General features: G+C 50.8%; 1 protein-coding gene across 1 annotated transcript; it reads right to left on the bottom strand.

The window, feature by feature from the left end:
- Positions 1 to 1,010: 1,010 nt before the first annotated feature.
- Positions 1,011 to 24,254, bottom strand: MALL (mal, T cell differentiation protein like). Its single transcript, XM_019660000.1, has 4 exons — positions 24,066 to 24,254; positions 7,122 to 7,289; positions 4,680 to 4,802; positions 1,011 to 2,397 (listed from the first exon to the last, which is right to left on the bottom strand). Exons 1-4 carry the CDS (start codon positions 24,171 to 24,173, stop codon positions 2,335 to 2,337), a joined length of 462 nt encoding a protein of 153 aa, XP_019515545.1. The 5' UTR covers positions 24,174 to 24,254; the 3' UTR covers positions 1,011 to 2,334.
- Positions 24,255 to 25,619: the final 1,365 nt, after the last annotated feature.

Raw genomic sequence — 25,619 nt, 5'->3', positions numbered from 1 at the left:
TGGCATGCTGATAAGAGCTTGTGTGTGATTCTCCAAGGTCAGCGTCCAGCTTTCTCTGAGACTGGCTCCACTTCAAATTCCCAACACAAAGGCCAGTGACAGGTTCAGGGTCCAGGCACAGGGACTAATGCCCTGTTAGCCAGGGCTGTTTCAGTCCTTCTCTGGCTCACCCCAGAGGCATGTTGTCTGTTTCTAAATGTTAACATTTTATTATTTTTTCCCTCACTTTTGAAGATTGTAACCCAGTTACTGGCTAAGGCAGAATTACTGGCTTTCCGGGACAAAGCCGAAAATCCAACCTGTCTCTGGCTTGCTTAGCCTGGAGCAGGGGTGTGACTCATGGGACCCTGAGCCCACATGCTCGGTGCTCAGGACGTGGCTATGGGATATCTTGGTCTGAGGTTGCTTGATGCTGACCTGGAGCCAAGGACTTGGGTGCAGAATCTCAGAAGCCCCATGGGAAAGTAGGGTGTAGATGAGCTAAAGGAGAAAAGCCAATTAAGCTTGTGCCCCAGCCCACAGGGTGCTTTCTTGCTGGGGTGCTTGGCGGGGGGTGGGGGGAGCAGGGAGGGCTCTAGACAGAGAGGAGATTCCCCCCAAGGCTGGAAGGTGGCAGCGAGCTGGGAATGGGGCAGCTGCAGGTGAATGGGGGGCCCGGGGCTCAGGGCTGGGTCCACAGTGTCTGCAGTAAATGTGGTCTGCAGGGTGAGAGAGAAGGACAGCACCCCAGGAAGAAGAGCAGGGACATGAGGCAAAAGGCCGGCAAGGGGTCCACTCAGTGCCCACCAAAGCCCTTCACCCCCCAGGCCCAGCCAGTGTGCCCCCAGCTTTGCCTCAGCTGGCTCTGGAACTTGTACCCAAACCGTCCTTACTGAGGTGGAAACAATGCCACCACCCTGAGCCCTGGAGACAAACGTGGGCTGGGCCTTCAAGCCTCCACAGAGGGCTATGAAACGGTGGCCACTCCAGCTGCTGACATCATGAAATCAAGTGGGTCAGTGCGGTTGGCTGTAGAAACACCTTTTATTTGGATGTGGCTGCTCAGTAAATATGGACAGTGCTATTCCCAGACAGCTGCCAGGCAAGAAAGAGATAAATGGTGGCTTTTCAAGAGAGCAGTCAAGGACAGTGAAGCCAGTTTTGTCTTCGGTGACTCCCTGTACCCCCTCCCCTCCCCCAGGAACAGAAAGAAGCTAACAGAAACTGTGAGCTCTCCAATTGGCTGAGACAAGTCCCTCCATGTCCTAACTTATTTCAGAGACAGAGCGTGTACAGTTACGGGCTGTGCCCTACCTGGGAGGCCAGATGACCCAACACAAAGCTGAGGACAGGGATGGAGCCCAGGTGACAAACCCCAGATGAACAGTTTCCTCTCGAAACATTTACTTTGAAACCAAGCACCTGACTTTTGGTTCCTGTGTGTGTGACGCCAGCCTTTTCATTGAGAATGGTCCAAAAGTCAAATGCCGGTGCAGGTCCAGTCCGTGGGAGCCCCTTACTGCAGGAGGTCCCACCCAGGTGGCACCACAGGGGACGCAAGGGGAGTGAGTGCCCGTGTGAGAGCATGTCCCTGGGACAGGGGTCCTTTCCCAGCCTCCTGAGATGTCCCATGTAGTGTGACAGGATGTCATTGCACATGACGTCCTGCCTTCTTCCTTGAAGACCTTTTCTGAGGGACAAGGTGGCTTTTAGTCCTTCTGAGGTGGCATCCTGGAGGCCTGATGCTGCATGCTTTCTGAAAGGGCTCCTCCGTAGGTCTTAATGTATGACAATTTTGTAGTCAATCACTTATTTTCCCACAAATCTACCCTCCAAATTGATTTTGTACAGATTTTCCTTGTATCCCAAAGCTGGGGAGGAAAGGGAAGGAGATAGGGGAATGGGGTGGCCGTATGGCTGGTCCCCGCTGCAAAGCAGAACACAAGCATGGGGCAGGGGAAGGTCTGTGTGTCTAGGCAAAGATGTGGCAGCAGTGACAGCACCATTTTGGTTTTAAGAAAGTAAGACTGAGCTCTTGCTCTGGGGGACCATCCTTGCTGAGGCAGAATCCCCAGCCAGGCATGACAGGGCGGATCAGTGAGGGCTTCAGAGACTAGTATCTGGAAGAGTGAGGTTCACGGTCAGCCCCAAGAGCCAGTTACTTTCCCAGGAAAAAGACAATGACAGCCTTTCCATATTCGTCCCGATGATTGAAAATGCCCAAATGGACATGCAGAGTGTGATTTCGTCACTCAGTCGGAAAAGACGGTCTGTTAGTCCCACCGACGTTCTGTTGCTGTGTTGCTCATCCAGTGACCAGGCTCTCCGAGCATCTCTCAGGGGCAGGCATAGGTGCTAGTGGTAATAGATGCTGAAGGCATGGAGGACATAGAACAGGGTGGTGATGAAGGCAAAGAACTGCAAGGTGATAGAGTGATGGCATTAGACAGAGCCAGGGCCAGCCCTGCAACCCGCTGCAGGGACTTCCGCCTCGGCTGTGACCCCGCTGTGCCCCGTCCACCTGTGCCACTAGCCAACCGCTCCATCCTCCTTGAAGCTCTCCACCTGGATGTCCTGAGGCCATACCCTGTGTCCTGCTCAAGTCTCATCTGGGTCCATGTGCTTCTCCACCTGCCATAAAGCAGGTCATCTCCCTCCCTACCCTGGGCCTTCTCTCTCATGCCATTCTTGTCCTAGGCGTCTATCTGCCCCTGCCACCTTCTGTCACCACTGGCTCCCCGACGACTCCCAGTTTCACTCGCCAGCCCAGACTCCGCTCTGAGCGCTGGCTGCTCAGTTCCTCGTGAGAGCCTCAGAGGCCCCACCAGCTCTTAAATGTCTGCACTGAGCTCTGGAGATTTTACCACAGCCTCATGAGCTCAGATGGTGCCAGGACCCTCACCCTGTTCAGCACCAAACCACATACTCGTGACCCCGACTGCTCCCTCCCCACCCACCATGGCCAAAGTCTGAGGTCGACTGGCTTGTGCGCCCACTTCCTCCTTGTCTCAGTGCCGTCATGCCTCACCAGGACTTCTTACGGCCTCAACTTGTCCACTTCTGCCCACTCTGCCCCTCTAATCTCCCCAAGAGGAAAACATGGCCTTGTTTACCCCAGCATGTGGCTGAAACTGTATGACGACCCTGCTTCTCAGGATAGAGGCCCTCACCCTTAACATGCCTTTCAGGCCTGGCCTACTGCTCCAGCCTCACTTTGTCCCTCTGTCCACTCACACTCTGTTCTCATTCATTCATTTATTCATTCATTCATTCATCCAACAAGTGTCTTTTAAGCCCCCATTATACTTCAAAAATGATAGTGGCTATCACAGTGAATATTTGAGAACGCCTGTCCTCCTGGAGCTTACATTTAGTGGCAGAAGCAGAAAGCAAGCAGCAGAAAACAGCAGAGTGGTAGTGAGAGGGGAACAAGTAGGAGAAAATAAAGCAGGGAAGGGAGTTCTGGGGGAGGGGCAGGGAAGGCCTCGCTGAGAAGGTGACCTGAGTGAGAAAGGACAGAAGGAAGAGAGGGAGCTGCCTTCTGGAGTGAGGGTGTCCTTGCCAAGGCCCTGAGGCCAGAGCTTGTGTCGTGTGTTCACGGGGCAGCAAGGAGGCCGGTTTGGCCAGAGCAACTGACCAAGAATAAGCAACAGTGGGGCGGCCGGTTAGCTCAGTTGGTTAGAGTGCAGTGCTCATAATACCAAGGTTGCCGGTTCGATCCTCACATGGACCACCAAGTTGCAACCTCCACAGCTAGACTGAAACAACTACTTGACTTGGAGCTGATGGGTCCTGGAAAAACACACCATTCCCCAATAAAATAAAATAAAAAAAAGAATGAGCAGCAGGGGTGCTGGGCCAGGCCACTGAGGCCCGAGGGCTGCTGCTGGAGTGGTGACTGGAAAGAAGCCAAAGCAGCTTGACAAGGACGGAAAGGAGTCAGGGTGCAAAGGCCACCCTAGGGGATCACAGTGCTTGCCTGGCACCCCATTCTTAAGCTGGAACAGCACCCCACACTGCACCCCTGTGGGAACCCCCAAATAAAACAGAACTCAGACCCAGCCTGTGTGTTTCAGTCCCACTTTGGAAGTTTTCAAGGTGGGGTAAAGGAAGAAGGTTGCACCACACGGAGGAGGCCTCTGCCGGCTGTGAGCTCTTACCACGTGAGGGCGCCATTGCATAAAGGGATATGAGAGGCCGTGGTGCAGAGACTAGGAGGCAGGCAATCTGGGGCCTGAGGTCTGGGGGTCCTGCTTGTCCCACCATTCAGCTGGGCCACCTTGACTTGGGTCCCATTAGCTGACATGTTCCCCCTGTGGACTCTGTCACTGAAGTGAAAGGGTATCTAAACAGGTCAGCCATGCTGAGGAATCTGGGCTCCACTCCACCAGCAATGGGAGGCATTAAACACTCTTCATAGGAGAGAAGGGTGTTCCAATTGTGTTTTGGAAAAATAAAATCTGAGGACAGTGAAGTGGATGTCAGAGGGCTGAGGTGGGAAAAACCGAAGATGAGAGGTAACATCTGAACCTGGGCCTGGGACACTACAAGGGTGGGCACACATGTTGACACACACACACGCACACGCACACACACATGTGCCCACCCCTCCTCTGTCCCCCAGGCTCATCAGCCCCAGGGTGCAGGGCCTCCCGCCACCCCTCCATCCTTGGGTCTCAGGGCTCTGGTCCAGCACCCACCGAGGCCGTGGTGTTTATGTAGTAGCTCTTCAGGTCCTGGGTCTCGGAAATGATGGTGGCGTGTGCCTGCAGGACGGCCGCACTCATGTACAGGATGCCGGTTGTCCCGTGGTACAGGCTGTCCTGGAAGGGCAGAGCACAGACCATGTCACACGGCCTCCTACGCGAGTGGGCGCTTTCCTCTGACTACACAGCTGGGAAGAGTGAGAAAAAGGGACAGCACGCTCCCCAATTTCTGCCTTTTGTTTTGTTTTGGTTTTTTTTGCAGTGTTTCTCATAAAATATCTATGTAGTGAACAATATAGTGGATTAATAAACAGCAATAATGATATAAACATCAGCCAGCGTTGACTGAGAACTTATCCGTGCCAAGCTCTATGCTGAGCAGTCCTCTCACCTACCCCATTCAACCCTGTCAGCTATGAGGTAGGTCTTGTTTATCATTAGTGCTATTTTGAGGAAATAGAAACAAGGTCAATGTCACTGAACAAATGGCTGAGACAGGATTTGAACCCAGGCCACATGAACGCCAAGCCCATGCTTTTAACCATTGGTGTTATAAAGACCTCCTATGTGTGCTGGGCACCGTCCTGACCATATACACCCGTTGCCTCACTTCATTTTCACAGAGAATTTCCTGAGGTGGCCTTGTTGTTATCCCCATTTACAGAGGAGGAAACTGAGGGTCGGCTCACACACAGTAGACTTGGTGAAGTCTGCTAACCAGATTCCGGATTTCAATTTTGGAACCTCTGTGCTAAACTCCCAGCAGTGTCCTTCAGCTCTACGAGAATGTCATGCAGCCATTAAAAATGGTTATCAATTCTGGAAGAAATGTCACCAGAGGCAAGTCATAGGCATTTTGCAACCCTGAATGGAATATTCAGTTCAGGAAAATTCATCGATAGATGAAAGAAGGCATTAGAGAAAAACTTGATGGGGTAGGGCTGTCACACTCCCCGAAAGAGGGACTGTCAGTCACCATGTGTGATGTGACTTGATGCCACTTATGAAACATTCCTGCCAGAAAGGGTCAACTCATCTTCAATAACCATTAGTGCTAACTTCCAGCTTACAAAGAGTTTAGGGTCTAGCGGAAGGAGTCAAGTCACACCAGGAAGAAGCAAACAAGCAAATCCAAAATGGGGTACCTCCTACTTGACAGCTGACTTGGCTTCCACTGGCAGAGGGAGATGTTGTAGAATTAAGGTACCCAGGAACCTTCATTGCCAAGCATGATGCGTGGCCCTGCCTGGTGACACTCCTGACTGAAATGCGCCAACACATCTGAGTGGGACCTGGGTCTCAGATGACACCAAGGGATTAACTTTATATACGTATGAAAATGTAAGAGGCGTGCATACATTTTGGAGGCATACTGAAGTGTGTAGAATAGAATGACATGATGCTTGGGGATTGCTTTAAAATTCTTCAGGAAAAAAAACAAAGACTAGAAAGCAAGTGCGGTAAAATCTCCATAATGCTGGGTTCTGGGTCACCATCACACGAGGGTCCGTAATACGATCCTCACTACATCTGTGTGTTTTAAGTTGTTCAACATAGAAAAATCCTAAATGGTTATCAAGATGATGTGACAACATGAAAAATAATTAATGACGTAATAGTAAATGAAAGACTCAACACCCCAAATTATTGGTTCACTGTGATTAGAATACAATATATACATTGCATGCAAAATTTGTGAAGAATACGGAGGAATGAGCTTATTGACTGGGACAGGCCGTTGAGACTGGGGCGATATTTCTTTCAATGTTACTCCAACATTTTTACCACAAATAAAATTGGAGCGAAATGTGTCAGGATGTGCTTGATACTGGAGTATATAGCTGACCCTCGAACAATACAGTTTGAATCACACAGGACCACTTAGACTTACACGCGATTTTTTTCAACAAATGCATAGAGTACTGTAAATGTATTTTCTCTTCCTTATGATTTCCTTAATAACATTTTCTTTTCTTTGGCTTGCTCTATTGTAAGAATGCAATATATAATACATATAACACAAAAAATACATGTTAATTGACTGTATATTACGGGTAAGTCTTCTGGTCAGCACTCAGATATTAGTAGTTAAGTTTTGGGAGGAGTGAAAAGTTACACATGGATTTTTGACTGTGCAGGGGGTCGGTGCCCTTAGGTCTCATGTTGTTCAAGGGTCAACTGTATACAGAACGTGTATATTCTTAACAAGGGAGCCATCGGAGGTTTATACAATGAGAGATTATCTCTGGCAGGGCAACACTTAATTCTGGTTTAACAGAAAACTCATGAGCATAAGAAGTCTTGGGTCCGTGGGGGACTAGCCCAGAAAAGGTCTCTGCTTCTCCCTCCCTACTCAGAAGGCCCACTGTCCCCACAGTACCCAGGATACCAGTCTGGGAGGAGCCCGAGGGCCTGGGCCCCCTTGCTGGCTCTTACCAGGACTTTCCAGGACTCGTATCTCTTGTAAAATCCAAACAAGTAAGAGAGCAGGAACATCAGAGAGATGAAGAACGAGGTCAGCGAGACGTACATCACCCATCCTTGCAGCAACGGGTTTGCCACTTGGATGGAGGCCACCAGGATCCAGACCCAGAACCCAAGTATCTGTAAGACAAAACCATAGAAGGAGGGGCTTTGTTTGCTGGTGGGGGGCGTGCTTCCCTTTGTGAGTCTCTCCTCTCCTCGCTCTGGTTAAAAGCTGTTCTGGTGAAGTTAGGTGGGATGGAAGGCTGGCCCCGAAGTCACAGCAACTTTTGTTAGAAAATTCAAGGGCTTAACACACAGGTTGCCAATGGAAGGACTTGTCTAAATTTGGCACGCAGATGTGTCTTCTTGGACCAAATGGTGTTGGCATATACAGTTTTTAAAACGTTTCTGAATAAGTTTCCAACATTTAAAACAATATTTCACAGGCAGGCCGGGTGGCTCAGTTGGTTAGAGTGCGTGCTCTTAACAACAAGGTTGAGCTGTGCCCCTTTCCACCTCCCCCCACCCACCCCACCCCTGCAACTAGATTAAAAGCAGTGACTGGACTGGGAGCTGAGCTTGCACCCTTCACAACTAAGATTGAAGGATGACAATTTGACTGAGAACTGATGGGTCCTGGAAAAAAACACATTGTTCTCCAGTGAAGTTAAAAAAAAAAAAAGTACTATAAAAAAACAAAACAAAACAATATTTCACATGAGAAATCCAGATTTCAGACATTTCTTGGGAAATCCATAGTTCTGGCCACAGTGAACCCATTTCCCAGGCCAGAGTAGGCTGAAGTGAGCTGTGACATAGAAAAGGTCCTCTGTATAAAGGACCTGGCATCCTCCGTGGGCCACATCACCACCCCTGCAGCCCCACATCATTGAGTGGCATGCTCCCTGTTGTTCACTTTCACTTGTGGACTGGCACTCTCCTGCTCCTTGGTCCCCTCAGCCCAGGCACTTGGTTTGTCTGACACCCTGAGGTCCATTACCAGCAGGCAGTACGGTTCCAGTTTAATCACCTCCCAACTCTGTCCAGCCATTTATCACCCCCTCAGTGGAGAGAGCAACCTTTCCCCTGTGTTCTCTGGGCTTTGCCTTTGTTCTCTGGGCTTTGCCTTTGTTTGCTTTGGGGCTGGGCTTTGCGCCCCTGTTGGAGAGCCCCGGGAGGGGAACTAAATGTCCACTAGACACATGTCCAGCGAGAGGCCTGGAGGGAAAAATCTGACATGAGTTCCAAGTGGTTCTGCTGTTGGTTTGTCGCCGACTTTCTGAGCAGCTCTCCTTCCTGGGGCCTCCTTAGGATGTCCTTGTGAGACTCCTGGATTCTCCGTCCCTTCACTCCTGTTAAGCCTGTGCTTGGAAGCACCACAGTTGCTTGATCCCAGGAATCCACCTCCAGCTCACTTCTCGCCGTGGCCTCATCCCTGCACACCTACCCACTTGCCCACTGCATGTCTCTGCTCTCTGCAGGGGCCAACCCTGAAATTGCATGACCCTGACAGCAAGTTCCTCATGATATTTTGCACCCCAGGCACCTCACCTGCCCCACTCCAGTCCTGGCCCTGCCCCTCAAGCTCCTCAAATCCAACAGCTCCAAAATCTGAACTTGATGCCACTCCCAAATTCCTTCAGAACCCACTTTCCTCAGAGCCTTCTGAGAATGGTCCTCCCAAGGGAGAAAGGACTATAGAGCTGAGGACGGATATCTGGAGGCCTCCAGAGACAATGTTCCATTTCTCACATGACACAGTGGGTGCAAAGCATCTATCTATCTTCTATGAAGTAGGAAGATAAGTTTGCAAAATGAGGAAGTTGTTGGGTTATGAGACCACTGGAGATTTGGGACGATGGGGGTGGGAAGCCAAGGATGGCTCCTAGGCTTGTAGCTTGGAGAAATCAGACTACCAGATTTTCGAACTTTCTATAAAGTCACTATAATCAAGAGAGCTATCATCAGTGCAGGTGATTCACACTTCTCAGGAGACAGCTTAGGAGACAGCTCACCCCTTGTTTAGTGCTGGTGCCTTTCCACATACATTTTTAAATCAGCTTGTCAAGATCTGTCTGCTGCGATTTTGACTGTGTTAAATCTGGAGATCAATTTGAAGAGAACTGACATCTTTTCTATGTTGAATCTTCCAATCCATGGACATGGTATGCCTCTCCAATTGTTGACATGCCTTTTGACTTCTTCTATCAATGTTTTGTAGTTTAAGGCATTATAGATGCCATGCATATTTTCTTACATTTACACCTAAGTATTTGATTTGGGGGGTGCTATTGTAAATAATATTGCTTTTTAATAATTTTTGAAATTTTCCAATTGTTCATTGCTAGTGGATAGAAACAAGATTGATTTTGTGTGTCGACAATGTATCCTGCAACTTGCTGAGCTCTCTTAATTCAAGGAGGTATTTTTGGTGGTTGGTTGGTATATTTCTTGAAATTTTCTATGTATCTCATTAGATTTTAATTTTTGTGATTACTAATGAGATTGAGCTTGTTTTCATATATTCCCTCTTCTGTGAACTTTTTTATTGGTTCCAAATTCCTTATGGATTTGTCATTTTCTTATTGATTCATAGGAATTCTTTCTAATGGTGTGGATCTCATTATAAATATTACAAATGTATTCTGCCAGCACATTGCACACATTTTATCATGTCTTTTGATGAACTGAGTTATTAACTTTAACATAATTAAACATATTAATCTTTTCATTTATAGTCTGTTTTTTGGGGGGACAAGTTTAAGAAATCCTTGCTTACCTTGAGTCATGAGAATATTCTTACACCTCAGATATTCCTTTGATATTACTTTCTTTCTTCCTGAAGTACAACCGTTAGTTGTTTCTTTAGGAAGGTCTGTTTGTAGTAGTCAGTTGGAATTGTCAGAAAACTCATTTCCTCTCAGCACTTCTGTTTTCTCGCTGTGTTCTGCCTCTTTCCATATCACTCCACTATTGCTGCTGAGAGCCTGGCTGTCAGCTGAGCTGCTGCCCCTTTGCTGGACTTTGCCTTAGGTGTCTGGCTGCTTTTAGAGTCTTCTCTCTGGTTGTGTGATGCTGATACAATGTATTGAGGTATGGGTATCTTTTTATTAATTTTGCTTGGTATTTATTTTATGTTCAATATCTGATGATTCCATTAGCTTGGTCCTGGTAGCCAGATTCTGTAGTTTGCGGTTCCTATTCACGTGTTCCCCCCTATGAGTGGACTTTGGTTGTGAGCATATGACTCTGAATAATGCTACTAGAGACTCTCTTCACTAAAGCACTCCACTTACTTCTGTCCAGCTCAACACTTTCAGGTTCTGCTTTTCATAACATACCCCTGGCTTTCTGGGATATGCTTTCATCTTACAAATAAGCAATCCATAGGCATAGCTATGCTGCCCATCCCTTATGAGGCTTCCACTGCTATCGTCCTCGATAGGAAATGCACTTTTGAATTTATGGAGAATTCATGGGCTTTTAGGGAGAGAAAGAGAGCAGGTGAAAAGCCAGAATAGAACAGGAAGTTGACCACAAGGCAGACTTGTATGGGCTGGACAATGCTTCTGGAAGCCTGGCATCTGTTGAAGCACCAGCTGTGGGAGACCTTAACAATCAGTCTCCAGGTGGATTTGGGAAGTCCCAGGCTGGGACGGAGGGGGCATGAATGGGTGGGGGTTGCTTTCCCTCTGAACTGGGCCCTTCAAGTTGATCCCAAGGATGGGGCAGCTGATGCTGCAAGAGGTGCCAGGACTCAGCCTTAGGGCACCTGCTGAGTATCCTTTCCACGCGCCATGGGAAGTACATACAGATACTGTCACATGGCCAACACCCAAATGATGTTGGCTGTTAGTGGGGTCGCAGTCAGGACTGTGTGGCTACACCAGAGCTTGTACAATTGTAGACTCATGTTAGACTCTGAGGGCAGAGAGCAGCCTGTGCCCTTCTGCTGTACTGCTGGTGCCCAACATGGGGCCTGGAACAAAGTAGGTGGGGAGGGGGTCAGAGAACATTCTGTTGACCAAATGGAGATAATGGCACCTCACATTCACCAGGTGCTTTACAGTTTATAAGATGCACTCTCTCCGGTGGCCTCATTTAATCTGAACAGCAATTCTAACTCCCTTGGGCTTTCTAAGACCAGCAAGTGGCCACTTGATACTTGCCTCTGCTTCCTGCCAGCTCACCTGTGCTAGGTCCAGGAGGGCAAGGGTGACTCAGCCCCACCATGCCTGTCAGTGCCTGTCCCCTCCTGCCATCAGAGGCTGCCCTGGCCAGACTCTGCCATGCGCACATTACTTGCACGTCCACACTTAATTCTCACCACAGTCTGTGAGGTGGAGTGTGCTGGAGGGGACTGAGGTCCAAGGTGGCACAGGACATGGGGCAGAACCCTGAGGGTCTCTCCACACAATCAGACTTCACACCTGAGGGCAGGGGCCTCTGAGCATTTGGGAATCCACTCAGGTTGCACGGAAGTCTCCTGAACCGGTTTCAGTCTTGCACAATAAATGTGACACAGAGGGATGCTATTTACTTTTATTTCCATGCTCTCCACCTTCTGAGCAGTGGAAGGGACCAGGGCCAAGGACAAACTCTGGTGAATGAAGCCCAGTTGAGTGTGTTATCTCATTTCTGTGTCAAGCAATCTGGGTTGGTTCTTTATAGGTAAAGCAGCTTCGAGTGTTTATCTTTCCTTTTTTTTTTTTAACTCAAATTGAGTTTCCCAGATTTTCTTGGCAGTCTCAACTATTCTCTCCTTTTAAGCCTCATTTTGTATTTCCCAAGAGCAGCACCAATTTTTAGATGGTTAGAAGTAGAATACTGTGTTGTAGCTGGGTGTTGTGATCAAGTGTGTTTCAAGTTTGAGCAGAGTCTGTTCTTATGAACAAACACAAACTCTGTATTTCCCAAAGGCTGGGCTGGAACTTGAAAGCATCTTGAAGGTAGGATGGAGCTGAACAAGAAGTCTGGTCACTCACTCTCGTCTAGAGCATGGAGAACAGCCCCCTCACGTTTAAGGTGTTGGTTGCAGAACCCGCCTATTGGAACTGAAGTAACAGTCCCCTGATGGTAGTTTGGGGAGAAATGCTGATTCTAGGTCTGGGGGGCAGTGGGGTCTGGGCAGCTTATCACACAGATAGTGACAACACTTCCAAGGACTCCTGGGTTAGGTCGAACAATTCAGAAAGCCCCTGCAGACCAAAGAAGGGACAATTTGAGCATCAAATAAATATAACAGCCATGATGGATTGGAATAACCAACTAAGTGGAAACCCATGACTTGAAAATGATACTTTTTGAAAAACCCACTTTGGTCACTTTTGGGGTATTTTATTTTGGGAGGCAGCTGTGCTCACCTCTATACCATCAGTCCTTATTGTTTTGGGGGAAAAAAAAGCTTAATAAAGGAAAAGAATCAAGACAAAAACATGGTACAGGGGCAAGGAGCTTCTGACATTCACGCCCGAGTCTTTCCCTCAGGGCAGCATGCAGACTTCTGCTCCTCCTGGAATACTGGGGACTTTGAGAAAGGCCCCAGGTCTGATTGAGCTGGTGAGAAAGGCTGTGTTGTTAGAAGTTCTCCAGAGGCTGCAGCCAGGATGAGGACCCCAGACCCCATGTCCTCGCTTCTATCCCCACCCCTGCCAGAGCAGAGGCAGCACTGGTCCTCTTGGGTTTGAATCCCAGTACTGCCTACTGGGAAGGTGACAGAACTCATCTTTGCCTCCATGTCCCTGTCCATCTGATAGAAGTGGCATTGCACTGACCCACCTCAGCTGCTTCTTGTGCAAGTGGTGAGCATTTCATAGCCATTGTTGGCCATGATAGCCAAAACCACTTGGAATGGCAGAGAAGACAGGAGAGGATGTTCCTGAGAAAGACCCAGATGAGGGAATGTCCACGGCTGGTCTTCCTGAGGGATGGGAAGTTCCCTCTGGGAGAGCTGGGGGACCAATCAGCGGGGTGAGTAGGACACATCATTCTGCAGAGTTGATGAAAGCTTTGGCCACCTAGAAAAATGTACCTATGTACATGTACGATGTCTGTCTACAAACCTGGAGGCTCCCAGGCCCTCCCCTCAAGCCCACCTGCAGCCCCCAGGTTGAAGTCCATTGCCATCTCCAGGTAAAATAATGGTGCCACCAACTGCTCTACTATTTTGACACTATCAATCAAAATATTAAATGCACATACTGTTCAACCCAGTAATTGCACTTTTGGGAATTTGTCTTACAAATAATGCACATGAGCAAAATGACAAATGCACGGTTGTTACTGCAGCCTTGCTGGTTCCAGCAAAGCTAGGAAACCTGCTCCATGTTTGCCCAGCGGGGACTATTGAAAGCCATGAGGTCTGCACAGACGGGTACTCAGCAGCCTTCAAAGAGAACAACAAGCCCTTTTTATACCAAAATGGAACAAAGTCTAAGAATTGTAGAAGGCACAGACAAGTGTGCCCAGTGTGCTATGATTTGTGTAGAAAAAGAAGAAAATGTGTGTGTGTGTGTGTGCGCGCGCGCGCGCGCGCGTGCACAGGCTTGTTTTAGGTACACAAAATATATCTGAAATGAGACCGAGTCAATCAGCACCCTGGCCTATGGGAAGAATTGCTTGGCTTGGTGACAAGTTTTTAAACTAACCCAAACAACCAACATGTAAATTTGAAAAGAAAGAAGAAAGGTGCTGTGCTGGATCACAGAGGCTTATGAAAAACTGAACAGGAGAGACAAGAGAGGATGGCCTTTGCTTTGGGAGGATGGATCTGTCCACCTGCATGGAGCAGCTGGGGGCTGAGAGGCCTCAGATGGGCAGGGGCATGTGAGGGACAAGTGAGGGGATAGGGCAGGTAAGGGGCAGGTGAGGGGCTGAGGCAAGTGAGAGGCTGGGATAGGTGAGGGGCAGATGAGGGGCAGGGGCTGGACTGCCATATAAGAGTGAACTTCACACACTGCCAGGTTCTGAAGACAGACGCTGCCCGAGCGGTGAACCTGTGTGACAGGCAAAGCCGGAGCCCAAAAGATGCCAGCTCTCAGGCCTGCAGGGCAGAGCTCCCAGCTGAGGTTGGGAGGTGGGCTTGGGTGGGGCTGGCCAGGAGCAGGGACACCCTACACTGACACCCGTAACAGGTTTTTCTGCATAGCTGGCGGTGTTTCAGCATGGCGGGTCTCACCCAACACCAACACTGCATTCCTCTTCTTACCACTTGTCTTAATTTTCCTGACAGCTTCGCCTCTGTCCCCTCCCTCGTACACACTGAGCACAGGTTGTACTACGTCCAGCTGGGAGGAAAAGGCCCAAATCAAGCCTGGGAGTCAGGTGCTCTGGGCAGCCCTCTCCCGCTGCAGGTCTCCCTGTGGCAGCTTGGAGACCCCTGTGTCTGTGGGCCAGCAACCTTGGGAAGCTTTCTGGGCATTGTCACCTCCTCAACTGACCAGTTCTGAGAGGCCAAGTGACTTCCCCAGTTACCCAAGGGGGCATGGCAGGCCTGGATGGGAATCCAGGGCCCCAAACAACTAGCGTTATATTGAAGTTCTATGCTCCATAATTCAACCTAGGACACCTCCAAGCACCCAGTCACTCGTCAGGGAGTGAGAATATCTCTCTGTGGCTTTAAGGCTTGCAGGAAATGGCTGGTCTGTTCCCCTGCTCCCCAGTAAGGGCCCTTGTCTCATCCAGTCTACTCCAGGAACAATAGTGCTGGCCAGACCACCCCTGTCTGACCAGATCATATAAGGGGCCCTTGGTGCCCTCAGGAGCTCACAGGATGGGCTGGCCGCCTGCCGGGGAAATCAGGGCCCACCTTGGGGTGTGCTTGGCTGGCGGGAGGGGCAGGATGCCACAGCGGGAGGGGCGGTGAGTCACCTCCAGGTCTCCTCCACCGTTTCCTCCCCAGGACCGCACACACCCATTCAGACCCAGCTTTATCCTGACTAAACAGTACAGTTTACAGTGTAGCATAAAATAGAATAATAAAAACATTCCGATCCATCCAAAGTCTAAAGGGCTTTTCCTTCTTGTCTTAAAAATCAAAACAATTAAGCATTATTGGGGGCAAAATTTTTTTACCTTTTTTATTTTTAACTGTGCACCTTAGAAAGGTTAGAAAGTCCTGAAAAGATGTAAACAAGGAGGGGCATCCAGTTCCCACAGTGGTCTCTGGAGGGCTTCCCCATTTGCCAGGCTTCCACACTGTTCTCCCCTTTTAGGCTCCTACATTTATTAACCTTATGTCTCTTCACATGTCCCCAAGAAGTCACCAGATGAGCCCTGGAGTTGGGTTCAGGCAGGTCTCCCCACATCTTCCTTCTCCCAGGAACCCACAGATATTTTGTGACCAGTGACCACAATCCTACCCGTCGTCAGGTGCGGAGAACCCAAGGATGTCACCGTTCACTCCAGTCCCAGTTAACTGCCTGCTCAGCCCCACCTACACGTCCTGTCTATGACCAGACCTCAAAGGGCAAGGACCAGACCAACATCACCTCCTCCAGGAAGCCACTCCTGATTACCAAGTCCCCAGCACATCCCGCGGTGACCTCCCTCATGGTCATTGTCTCTCCTTACTGCCTCTTCCCCAGAATCAGAGCTCCTGGACACAGGACTCTGCCTTGTGGTCTTTGTGTCCCCCCAGTGCAGGGCATGGATGCTGGCTCAAAGCAGGTGCTTGGTATGAGCTGCTGACCAACTCGAGAAAGGAGACAGGAGCTGGGTTGCTGGCCTCTCCAGTCACTCTTGTTCAGTCTCACCTTCCTGGGCCCAATTCCCATGCAGGTGGTGCCATGTGACACCTCCAGGACAGCTATTGTGGCCCAGCCACACACGGGAATTTCCATCAGGGGCTTGGACCAATGGGGACAAACAGCCACTATTTCATCCCCACCCATTTCCTGCTCCATCACCTCCCAGGCCCTAGGAGCATCTTCCCTCCGAGGACAGCCCCCCACCCCACCTGCAACCCCTCACAGCTGCACATAGGAAGGACTACACGAATCTGTGCCGTCAGAGAGGATGGCATTGAAATGAACACCCCCCACCCCAGCCAGCATCACTTGGGCAGGGAGAGGGTCCTGATGGGTGGGTGGGGGCTGCAAACAGCACATAGGCAGAAAAGCAAAGCTCAGAGATGGGCCGGGGAGAGGGGCTGAGCTTGATGGGCTTCTCTGAAACAGGTCGAAAGCCTCTGGGACCCCACCCTGGTGAAGCCTGGTTCCCTGGGTGAGAACCCCACTGCGACCCCACTCCAGGGCCCCCCAGGTGCCTTCCAGGTGCAGCTGGAGGCCAGAGGTGGGGTCTGGGCCTTGAGTTGCTGTGGAACATGGGTCCCGGTGGCTCTGTTGCTACAGGGCTGGGCTCTGTATGGGCCCCCAGCCACCGTTCACTGTAGCCCAGATGGGGAAGGTCTGACCAGGTGGTGACAGCTGAGGGACAGAGTGCCTGGAAGGTATAGGAGGATGTGAGGAGTGGTTTGAGGTAAGAGGGGTAAAGGCCAGGAAACAGGGTGTGGAGTCCTTTGGCCCTTCCTGCAGCTTGCTGGTCTGGACAACTCTGGAAAGTTCTCCTGCCTTGTGCAGACCTGCCATGCCCTGGGAAAGTTCTCCAGGTGAAAAGCCCTGCAAGGGTGCTGGTGGCAGGTGGGGTGCCTCTTACTGGTGAGACTGTTTATCTTGGGCTCCCCAGGGCCAGCGGTGAGAATGTGCTGGGCCCCTCCTCTCACCCTGCAGGAGGACACCTGCTAGTTAAGTGACTCCCTGCTGTAGCAGGCTTGCTGGCCTGTCTGTCTACCTGGGAGGGGCCAGTGTGGCTCAGGGAAGGCTGCTCGTGGTTTGGCCAAACAGTCAGAGGAAGAATAGGACTAGAAGTCCAGACATGAGGGACAGGTGGATGTGGATGGTGCCAGTGAGTTCCAGGGTCGCTCGGCTCAAGTTCATCCTTCTGTGATGCGGGCTGGAACTCCAACCACAGTTCCCAGCTACTGGTCTGTCACTGTCACTCCAGCAGCAGTGGCAGTTGCTTCCAACCCCAAGGTCCCTGTGCCCCTCTTTTGAGGCAACCCCTCCCTCGGGGCAACCCCTCCCTCACAGCACCTCCTCCTCAAAGGCCTTGTCCCAGCTGGGTGGGGCTTCCTCCTGGGGGCAGGCTGCAGCCCCTTATCACTGCCTGGTGGCATCAGCGTTTCCACTCTGCTCTTCCAGGCTTTCAGCAAGGCGTGAACAGTCCGTATGGAGCGCGCTGTGTCCTCCTCCTCCCACACCCTGGTAGCACACACCATGCACTAGTGTCCTTGGCAAGGCTCCATCTGTCCCGGTGGACTTTGGACACCATTGGACAGGGTCACGTCTGCCTTTTTATCTTTACATCATCATGTCTGGCACAGAGCAGGGCTCACGAAACATCTGCCCGAACACATGGCCTTTGTGTGGGGCCGCCCCCCTCTTTCCTCACAGCCTGATTTTCCATATGCATTAACTCCCAGTCCCAGGATATCCTAGTGTCACAAATGCCATACCCTCCACCCCTCGAGTAAGCATCCTGGGGGCCTTGGAAGTTGTGGCTGAGCACCCCCGATTCTGTTTTGGGGTGCTGTCCACATATTCCTGCATCACTCCTTTCAGACAGGCCATGCCTGACCTTATCTGTCCAGCTAGAGATGTAAACAAAACTTCCTCTCTGTGCCCTGGGTCCTTGCTGTCCTTAGCAGCACATCAAAGCCTTCCAGTTAATGATTATCTGCGTTCCTTAAGATGCAGCCATAAATATTTTTGTTAGTAACAGTGGAATGGTGTGACGACCAAGATAAATATCAACTGGCCCCTGGCATGACTGCATTCTTTGCCCCTTTGTCTTGTCAATCACCAGTACCTGAGTTACACATTTTAAAAAGTTCTATGATGGGCCTGCGGAGAGTAACCTGTGCAGAGTGCCGGGTCACCTGTCCGCTCTGACCCCACACCCCTGTAAGGAGATTACACTCTTTAACAAATTCTGTCATATTCATGGAGCTGCCTTCTCGTTATGGTGACCCATCCTCGGACACTTGCCCCTTATGATCAAAGATCATAAGAGCAAAGCCTGAGACTAGAGCAGCGTCTCAGAAAATAGTTGTGGGTTTACAATTGGAATCCGCTGGCAAGGGACCCAGCTTTTTGGGAAGAGGTCCTGATGGCCAAGGACAATAAAACAGTGTGGGCTGACATTTCTAGGGCGGTCCCCTGAGCTGACCTTCCAGCGAAAGCCTTTATGGAAACCACACAGCTGCCTTAGGAGATCTCTCCTGTTACTTTCTCCTTCTCTCAGGCTCACTGGGTCAACAACCTGCCCAGGGTCTCACAGCATTAACTAGGAGAACCGTCCCCACACCATTTGATGGCAGAGTAACGACTGGTCCAGTGCAGGGTGACCACAGGGGTGCAGCAGCCTGGGGGACTGACAGCCACCTTCACCAGGCCTGCCCTTCGCCAGCCCCATACTCTGTGTACTTTTACTTCCCTCCCCTGTTCTCCCTTCCTGTCTGTTGCATGCCTGCCACAGTATGCATCTCCGGGCATACTATGGCAGACTCAGTGGTACCCTGTGAACAGCAGGTGAGGCTGGGCAAGGCCGCGTGGTGGTGAGGTGGGAATGAAGGGGGTAAACTGAGTCAGCCTTTGCTACTCCCCAGAAGCATGGAGAATGGAAAGGGGGCAGAGACAACAAGGGGATGGACGTTATCTTTGGGAAAGCTCAACTTCTAAGGTAATGTTGCAAGAAAAGGGAAGGAACCTGCCCTAAGCCTGACCTGGGATGAGCCCCAATCCTGCTCTCAGCCCCTCACAGTTGACCTGAGACAGTGGGGGCCATAGGTTTTCACACAAGCTTTTCCAAGTGAACAGAGAAGCAGCACTTGCGGGCTGACACTGAGGGGAGGCTGGGGATGTGGGTGACATGCAGATGTGTGTCCCCACTGGGAAGGCTCTGATGAGAGCATTGCCTCTGACCACAGTGCAGGCCACGCTGGAAACTGAAAGGAAAATATGAAACACCACGGTGTTCTGACCATCTCACCTCTGCACTAGCTGACTCTCTGGAAATCTTCTTAGCTGTTTTTCTTTCATTAGTCAAAAATCTAATTAGTAAGTTAACGATTAAAAAGGTCGAAAGTTACAAGACTTCCCTGGACTCTCATTCATAAGGACTTCGTGAGTCCTAGTTACCTGGGTCACCACTCAGCTTGTGAAACAGCAGACAAGTCAACCACGATGGGAATCACAGGGTCCCCCCACCCCAGCTCATGTGGCTATCTAGCACTGTCTGCTCAGAAGAAAGAGGCGGGGTGTAAGTTACCTGGTAACCACGTAAGTTACGTGGTTCAGCAGGCACCACGCTCACTGAATGAAGCAGAGAGGAAACAAACTGTGTCTATTCTCACCTTAAAGTCCATTGATTCAAAGGTTTCTCATATTGGGACATTACATTTTGAAATTACTGTTTTCAAATGAGAAATCTGAATTCCACTGGAAACTGAATAAAATACAAATTTGAATGTTAAGATCTGAAAAGTCTTTTTCTGTTGCTGGTGGAAATGTCAAATAGTAGTCACTCTGGAAAGGGGTTTGTCAGTTTCCTAATAAAAGCCAACATGCACTTCTCACACACCGGGCAACCACACTTGGGCATTTTCCCAGAGAAGTGAAAATTACAGCCACACAAAAGCCTACACAGGAACACTCGTGGCAGCTTTATTTAGAATAGCTAAAAACTGTGAGCAACCAAAAGTTTTTTCAATGGCTCGATGGTTACACAAACCACATAAATCCACACCATGGAATACTACAAAGCAATCAAAGGAAGAAACCGTTGATACATACAACATCCAGCTTGGGTGGCCCTCAGGACACTAGGCTGAGTGGAAGAAGCCAGTCTCAAAAGGCCATATGCTATGTGATTCCATTTATTTATCTCAGTTTCTCAAAATAACAAAATTATAGAGGTGGAATTAGTGGTTTCAGGGGTTTCAGGAGGGGGTAACAGTGCACCAGGCCCGAGCAGAGTGGGGGTACTGTAAAAAGGAAGCAGGAGGGAGGCCTTTGTGGGGATGGGACAGTTCTGTGTCTTGATCGTGGTTCTGGCTGTATGAATACACATGTAAGAAAATGACACGTGTGTACAGGTATCCCCTGCTATCAAAAGGTTCCTTTGACATGGCAAAAAGCAAGGAAACGATTACCATTAATTCATATGGAAACATTTTTTAATGTTCCCAGACCCCCAAAGTTACCTACCAAATCATACCAAATATGCTTAATTACGTCCCGTTTTACACCAAGCGACACGCCCTCATGAACTCTCTTAGGTCTTTCTGGTTCCCGAGGACCCATCTTGCTAACGGACACACAGAGTCAGTGGAGACAAAGCCCAGATGCTCCCAGACACAGTCAGGGCTCTGGGGCCCGAGGCTGAGACACCCAGTGTGGTCCTGGGAAGGAGCTCGGGGCCGCTGACTCTATGATAGCTGCTGCAGAACAGATGTGGGCTCTCTTTGAGCTTTTCACCTTTTTTCGTAAAAGTGAAAGTCCTCTTTGGGGTTCAGTTAGCGGAAACGGGTACTGATGTAGGTCTCCTATCAAGTGAAGTGGTGGAAAGTGAACTTTCTGAAAGTGAGGACACCTCCACAGACACATCTTGCTTCGTTGGTGTCCTGGTTTGATATTGTCCTTGCGTGTGGACAGATGTAACTATGGGGGATGCTGGATGCAGGTGATGTGGGCATCCCTGAACTATCTTTGCAGCTGCCTACGGATTATAAGTACTGTAAAGTCAGAAGTTTAAAAACATGCATTTTAATGTTAAAGACTCTAAAATAAAGCCATTTAGGCAAAGACCTGTGGGAGAAGATGGGGACGCGCAGGTGCCCCTGGGGTCTGTGCTATCCTCGTCTGTCATGGTCCGGAAATGAAATGCAAAAGAGCCCGAGACAGCAGGGGTGGCGTGGGCCTCAGCGGCCCCACAGGAGCCCTGGTTTAGTTCTGCTCTCCTCTTTCCCACAGGAAAGCCCTGGGCACCGGGCCTGCTCTCCAGACTTCACAGTGGGCACTTAGAAACCAGCGGCTGAGGGACGGGTGGCTGCAGGCACTGCCAGTGTCCTTTCTGGGCCACGGATGGCATTTGAATCCAGCTTATGGATTTCATTTTCTCTGCCCCATTTTTCTGGCCTCTGCTCCTGGTTTTAGAATCTACTTTCTGGACTCATGTCCTTAGACTGACATCTGCCTGTCTGTGATGTCTTGGGCTCCAAGCCTGGGAATCTGCTGGGACTGCCACGGCTGGAGCTATGTGGTCAGCCCCCATTGGCAGCAGCAGGCAGCATACCCAGGTGACCAGGGCAGAGAGGGCTTCTACTGGCTGACTCTATGCTGTCCTCTCCAGCCCAGCATGTCTTCTGCTCCTGTGGCATCAGAGTCATCACTTACCTCGATGATCACATGATGTTCTCCCTTTCCCCTCCCGAGATGAGAGGCACACACAATTCTATACTCCTTGCTAGGAACGCTTACTGAAGAAAAAAACCAGTGCACAGCAGCGCATACAGAATAACCCAACCAAATATTTCCATGTGTACGGCAGTCCCTCCTTATCTGCAGGGGGCATGGTTCAGTACCCCAGTGGATGGCTGAAATCGCGGCAAATACCAAACCCTATATACAATGTGTTTTCTCCTATACATATGTACCTATGATGAAGTTTAATTTATAAATTAGGCATAGTAAGAAATTAACAATAACTAATAACAAAATAGAGCAATTATAACAACTTACTGTGATAAAAGTTATGGGAATGTGGTCTCTCTCTCTCTCTCTCTCTCTCTCTCTCTCTCTCTCTCTCTCTCAGCACACTAGCATGAAATTCTTTTTCCTTCTTCATAATTTCACAGATGGAAGATTCAGTTTAACCTTAGATCTTAGCAATCTCAGCATACAATTTTTCTTTCCTTATTAAATTGAACTTCCACCTTTTTACCTAAAGGAAGCACTTTCTGGGTTCTCCTTGGCATATCTGAAGAGCCAGCATCACTACCCCTGCACTTTAGGGGCATTATTGAGAACAATAAGGGTCTCTTGAACACATGCACTGTGATATCAGGGCAGTCCATCTGATAACCAAGATGACTACTAAGTGGCTAACAGGAGGGTGGCGTATAAGCGATAGGCTGGACAAAGGGATGACTCACGTCCAGGGTGGGACAAGAGGGCCAGCGAGAGATTTCATTATGCTATTCAGAATGGTACACAATGTTAAACTTATGAATTGTTTATTTCTGGAATTTTCCATTTAGTATTTTCAGACCACAGTTGACCACGAGTAACTGAAACCACAGGAAGCAAAACTGTGGACTGCTGTACATACATATCTATAAGGCACCGACGTACTTTACTCCTCTGGGAACTCCACTTGCAGGAGTCAGCACTGTGGGATGGGTGCACGAGATGGCCTCTCGCACCCCAGTGTTTCCTGATCCCTGGAGCCCCAGCCCCCAGGCCCTCCCTGTGGCTGATCTCTCCTGGACCCTAGGCCTTTCCCTCTCCTGCCCCCCAGCCTAGAAGTCCAACCTGTCCTTTTAGGTCCAAATCCACAGTGGCTTCTGTGGCAGGCCTGGACCCCTCCCCTACTTGACAAGTCAGATGGTGTCTCCTTGCTGGTACCACAGCCTCTCATGGTCATGTCCTTGAGCACAGTCTGACTGTGGAGGGGAAGTGCTCGCCAGCCTCTCTCCAGCAGTCAGGGACCTGGGAAGGCAGTGTGTTTTCTATGATGGACATAAAGCATATGATTGACTCAGACATGGTCCTGGCAATTCATGCGGTGGTTCTGAGGTGAGGGACACATCCAGGTCCTACACAGAGACCTTGCAAGTGCACTAAGATGTCATCAGCCTGGCAGGATGCCCACGCTTGTGTCCCCTGGGCAGCAGGCCTGGCAGAAACCTGCCTCTTGGGTGGGGTTTCGGCTGGAGCTACCCAAATGCTGAGTCCGCCCTGCCTGGCTCCCTTTCTGGTTGTCATTAATGGGTACCCTTTAACAAGTTTGCCTAAAGGTCGCTCAATTGGGCCAAGCCTTCCAGGCAGACGACGAAAGTGAGAGGTCTGGCCAGGTCCAGATGAAAGTTGGAACCACTTTCTATCTGTCCCTCTCTGCCTGGGGCAGCACTGCCACTTTCAGAGGTGCTAGAAAATGTCACCCACAAGCTAGATATTTCAGGTGTTGGAAAAACAAACGCTTTTGCCCTGATTTGTTCACCAGACTTGAGTGTCCCCATCAAAGCGCATGATGACAGCAGCTCAGAGAGGGCCGAGCTCGGTGAGCACTGTGTGAAGATGGGAACACGCCAGTGCCTGGCAGGAACCGGACCAGAATTCAGCTGTGGGCACCCCTGAGAGTAACCAGCATGGTGACAGGTTCTTGTGTGCAGCAAGGGCAGCTCGCACGACTGTTTTATGGGAGGTTGTCATAAGCTACCTCCTATGGGGCACCAGCATAAATCAAAGTTCAAAGTCAACTGACTGACAATTAAGATACTGCCAGACCCTCTCAGAAGGCAAGATGGAGCTTCCCATTTGGAACTTTAGAAAAGCACAAACAACAAGTTGGAGACAAGAAGCCATATAATTAAGGTCCGTTTCCAACATTATCTTGAGGCTCTAGAATATTCTAGCAGCTGTCCTCCGCCCCGCAATCACGACCCACAGTGGGGGAAGGAGAAATCCCATCGGCGCTGCAGGAGCCCACGTGAGCGCAGGAGGGACTGGGCAGCGTCACGGGCGGCCCCGTGGGGCGATCGGGACTCAGCAGCCCCCGAGGTTCGCCTTCCTCCCTCTCCCGGGGGAGGGGAGCGCCGCAGCCCCCACCCGCCCCCGTCCGCAGGGGCGCACTCACCAGCTCCGGCAGGAAGAAGGCATAGGGGATGGTGAGGAACAGCGCGAGCCCCGTGGGCACGTCGGGGGGCGCATGGCTGGTGGGGGGCGGCGGGTCCCGGGAGGCCATGCTCGCACCCTGCCTGGCACCCAGCTCCGCAGCTCCCTCCCGCTGCCCGTCAAATATCACCTCCTGCCCGACACAGACACACCCATCGGACGTCTTCTGGGAGGGACTAAAACGTTCCAGCCGAGCAGGTCCTTCCACTCCCTCCAGCCAGAAATCCTCAGAGAAAGGCAGGCTGCGCATCAGGCAGGCCAGGCCTCCCTGGCGGGGCCGGATCGCTGGGCAGGCAGGCTCTTCCTTCCTAGGAATTTTTGAATCCTGGAGCATGTTATTTCAGGCCAGCAGCAGCCACTACCCTCCTCCCTGTTCCCAGAGTATAGGCTGAGGCCGTTGGCCGTGACAGACACGTTTATTTAAGACCTCCTGTGAGCCACGCAATCTGCAGAGCACTCTGATGTTCCCCACAGCCCTGCACGTGGCTAGTTCTCGCCTTTCCCAATGGCAGAGACCAAGAATCTGCAGTGTCAAGTCAGGGACCATGGATGTGTTGGGTCTCACATGGGTCTGCCCTGGTCCTTCCTTGTCCACCAAGGGGGCCACCCTCAACCTCAAACCAGAGAGAGGGGAGGAGCCCTCACTTCCAGCTCCTGTCCCCTGGGACTTGGTGCCTCCTCCTTTCTCTGCGCCCTCCTATGGCCACTCTTCTTTTCCCCACACAGCACACGAGGAGGCCACCCTCTCTGGGAGAAATGTGCCCCAGCAAGCACCGGAGACAGGCCTGCTGGCTGGGTGCTGCCCCGAGCCCCCACCCTGCTCCCTCCACCAGTGCAGCCAGGAGCCTGGCTCAGGGCCGGGCGGCTCCTTCCTGCCTCCGGCCCTGCTGGCCCAGCACAGGGGTTGTGACCCTGCAGCCAGGCAACTCCTTTCACTCTACAAACAGGCCCTGGAGATTTGAGCCCTTTTCCTCTTCACCTTAGAATGAATCAACCATCTGTAGAAAGGCTTGGCACCCACCGTCTGCTCGGGTGCTGAGGGTTGGGTCCCTTCTCCCTGCCTTCATGGCCTCCCTCAGCGCTCCATCTGGAGAGGTGTGGGGAGTACTGCAAGAATTAGCTGTTCTCCACAAGAGGCCAGTGTCTGCTCCTTAGCAAGAGTGCTGGTTCCAGCCCTGACCTCCCACATAGGTGGGTGGAGCAGCCAGCTCGGCCTTTGCCTGGTCTGGGAGAAGGGTTTGGACAAACAAAGCCAAGAGCAAAGGCACTACAAAGAGTGGCAATGGGCTCGCAAAGTGCACCTCCAGCCAGCCTGCGGAGGTCCAGGGAGGACATGAGGCGGGGGGCTCACCTGTCGCCCACCCCACCTACTTGGCAGGATGGACCCAAAGCAGGCATGGCTCCAGGAATGCCACCCTTGTCTCCTCTCCTGAATGTTGTAATAAGCCCTGTCCACCCGTACGGGCTGCAGGATCCATCTCACTTGACCACCACCGACCAGGTGGCACAGCGGGAA

This window comes from Hipposideros armiger, unplaced genomic scaffold (assembly GCF_001890085.2).
Source record: "Hipposideros armiger isolate ML-2016 unplaced genomic scaffold, ASM189008v1 scaffold_310, whole genome shotgun sequence".
In the NCBI taxonomy this organism is placed as follows: Eukaryota; Metazoa; Chordata; class Mammalia; order Chiroptera; family Hipposideridae; genus Hipposideros; species Hipposideros armiger.
The sequence above is the reverse complement of the archived record's forward strand: the minus strand, read 5'-3'. Positions and strand labels throughout refer to the sequence as shown.

Bases quoted from the DNA above. Each gene is read 5' to 3' on its own strand.
- MALL (XM_019660000.1), bottom strand. From the start codon at position 24,173: ATGGCCTCCCGGGACCCGCCGCCCCCCACCAGCCATGCGCCCCCCGAC. The intron at 7,290-24,065 runs GTGAGTGCGCCC...TTTGTCTTACAG, and splicing joins CCTTCTTCCTGCCGGAGCTG to ATACTTGGGTTCTGGGTCTG. The intron at 4,803-7,121 runs GTAAGAGCCAGC...CTGCCCTTCCAG, and splicing joins ACGAGTCCTGGAAAGTCCTG to GACAGCCTGTACCACGGGAC.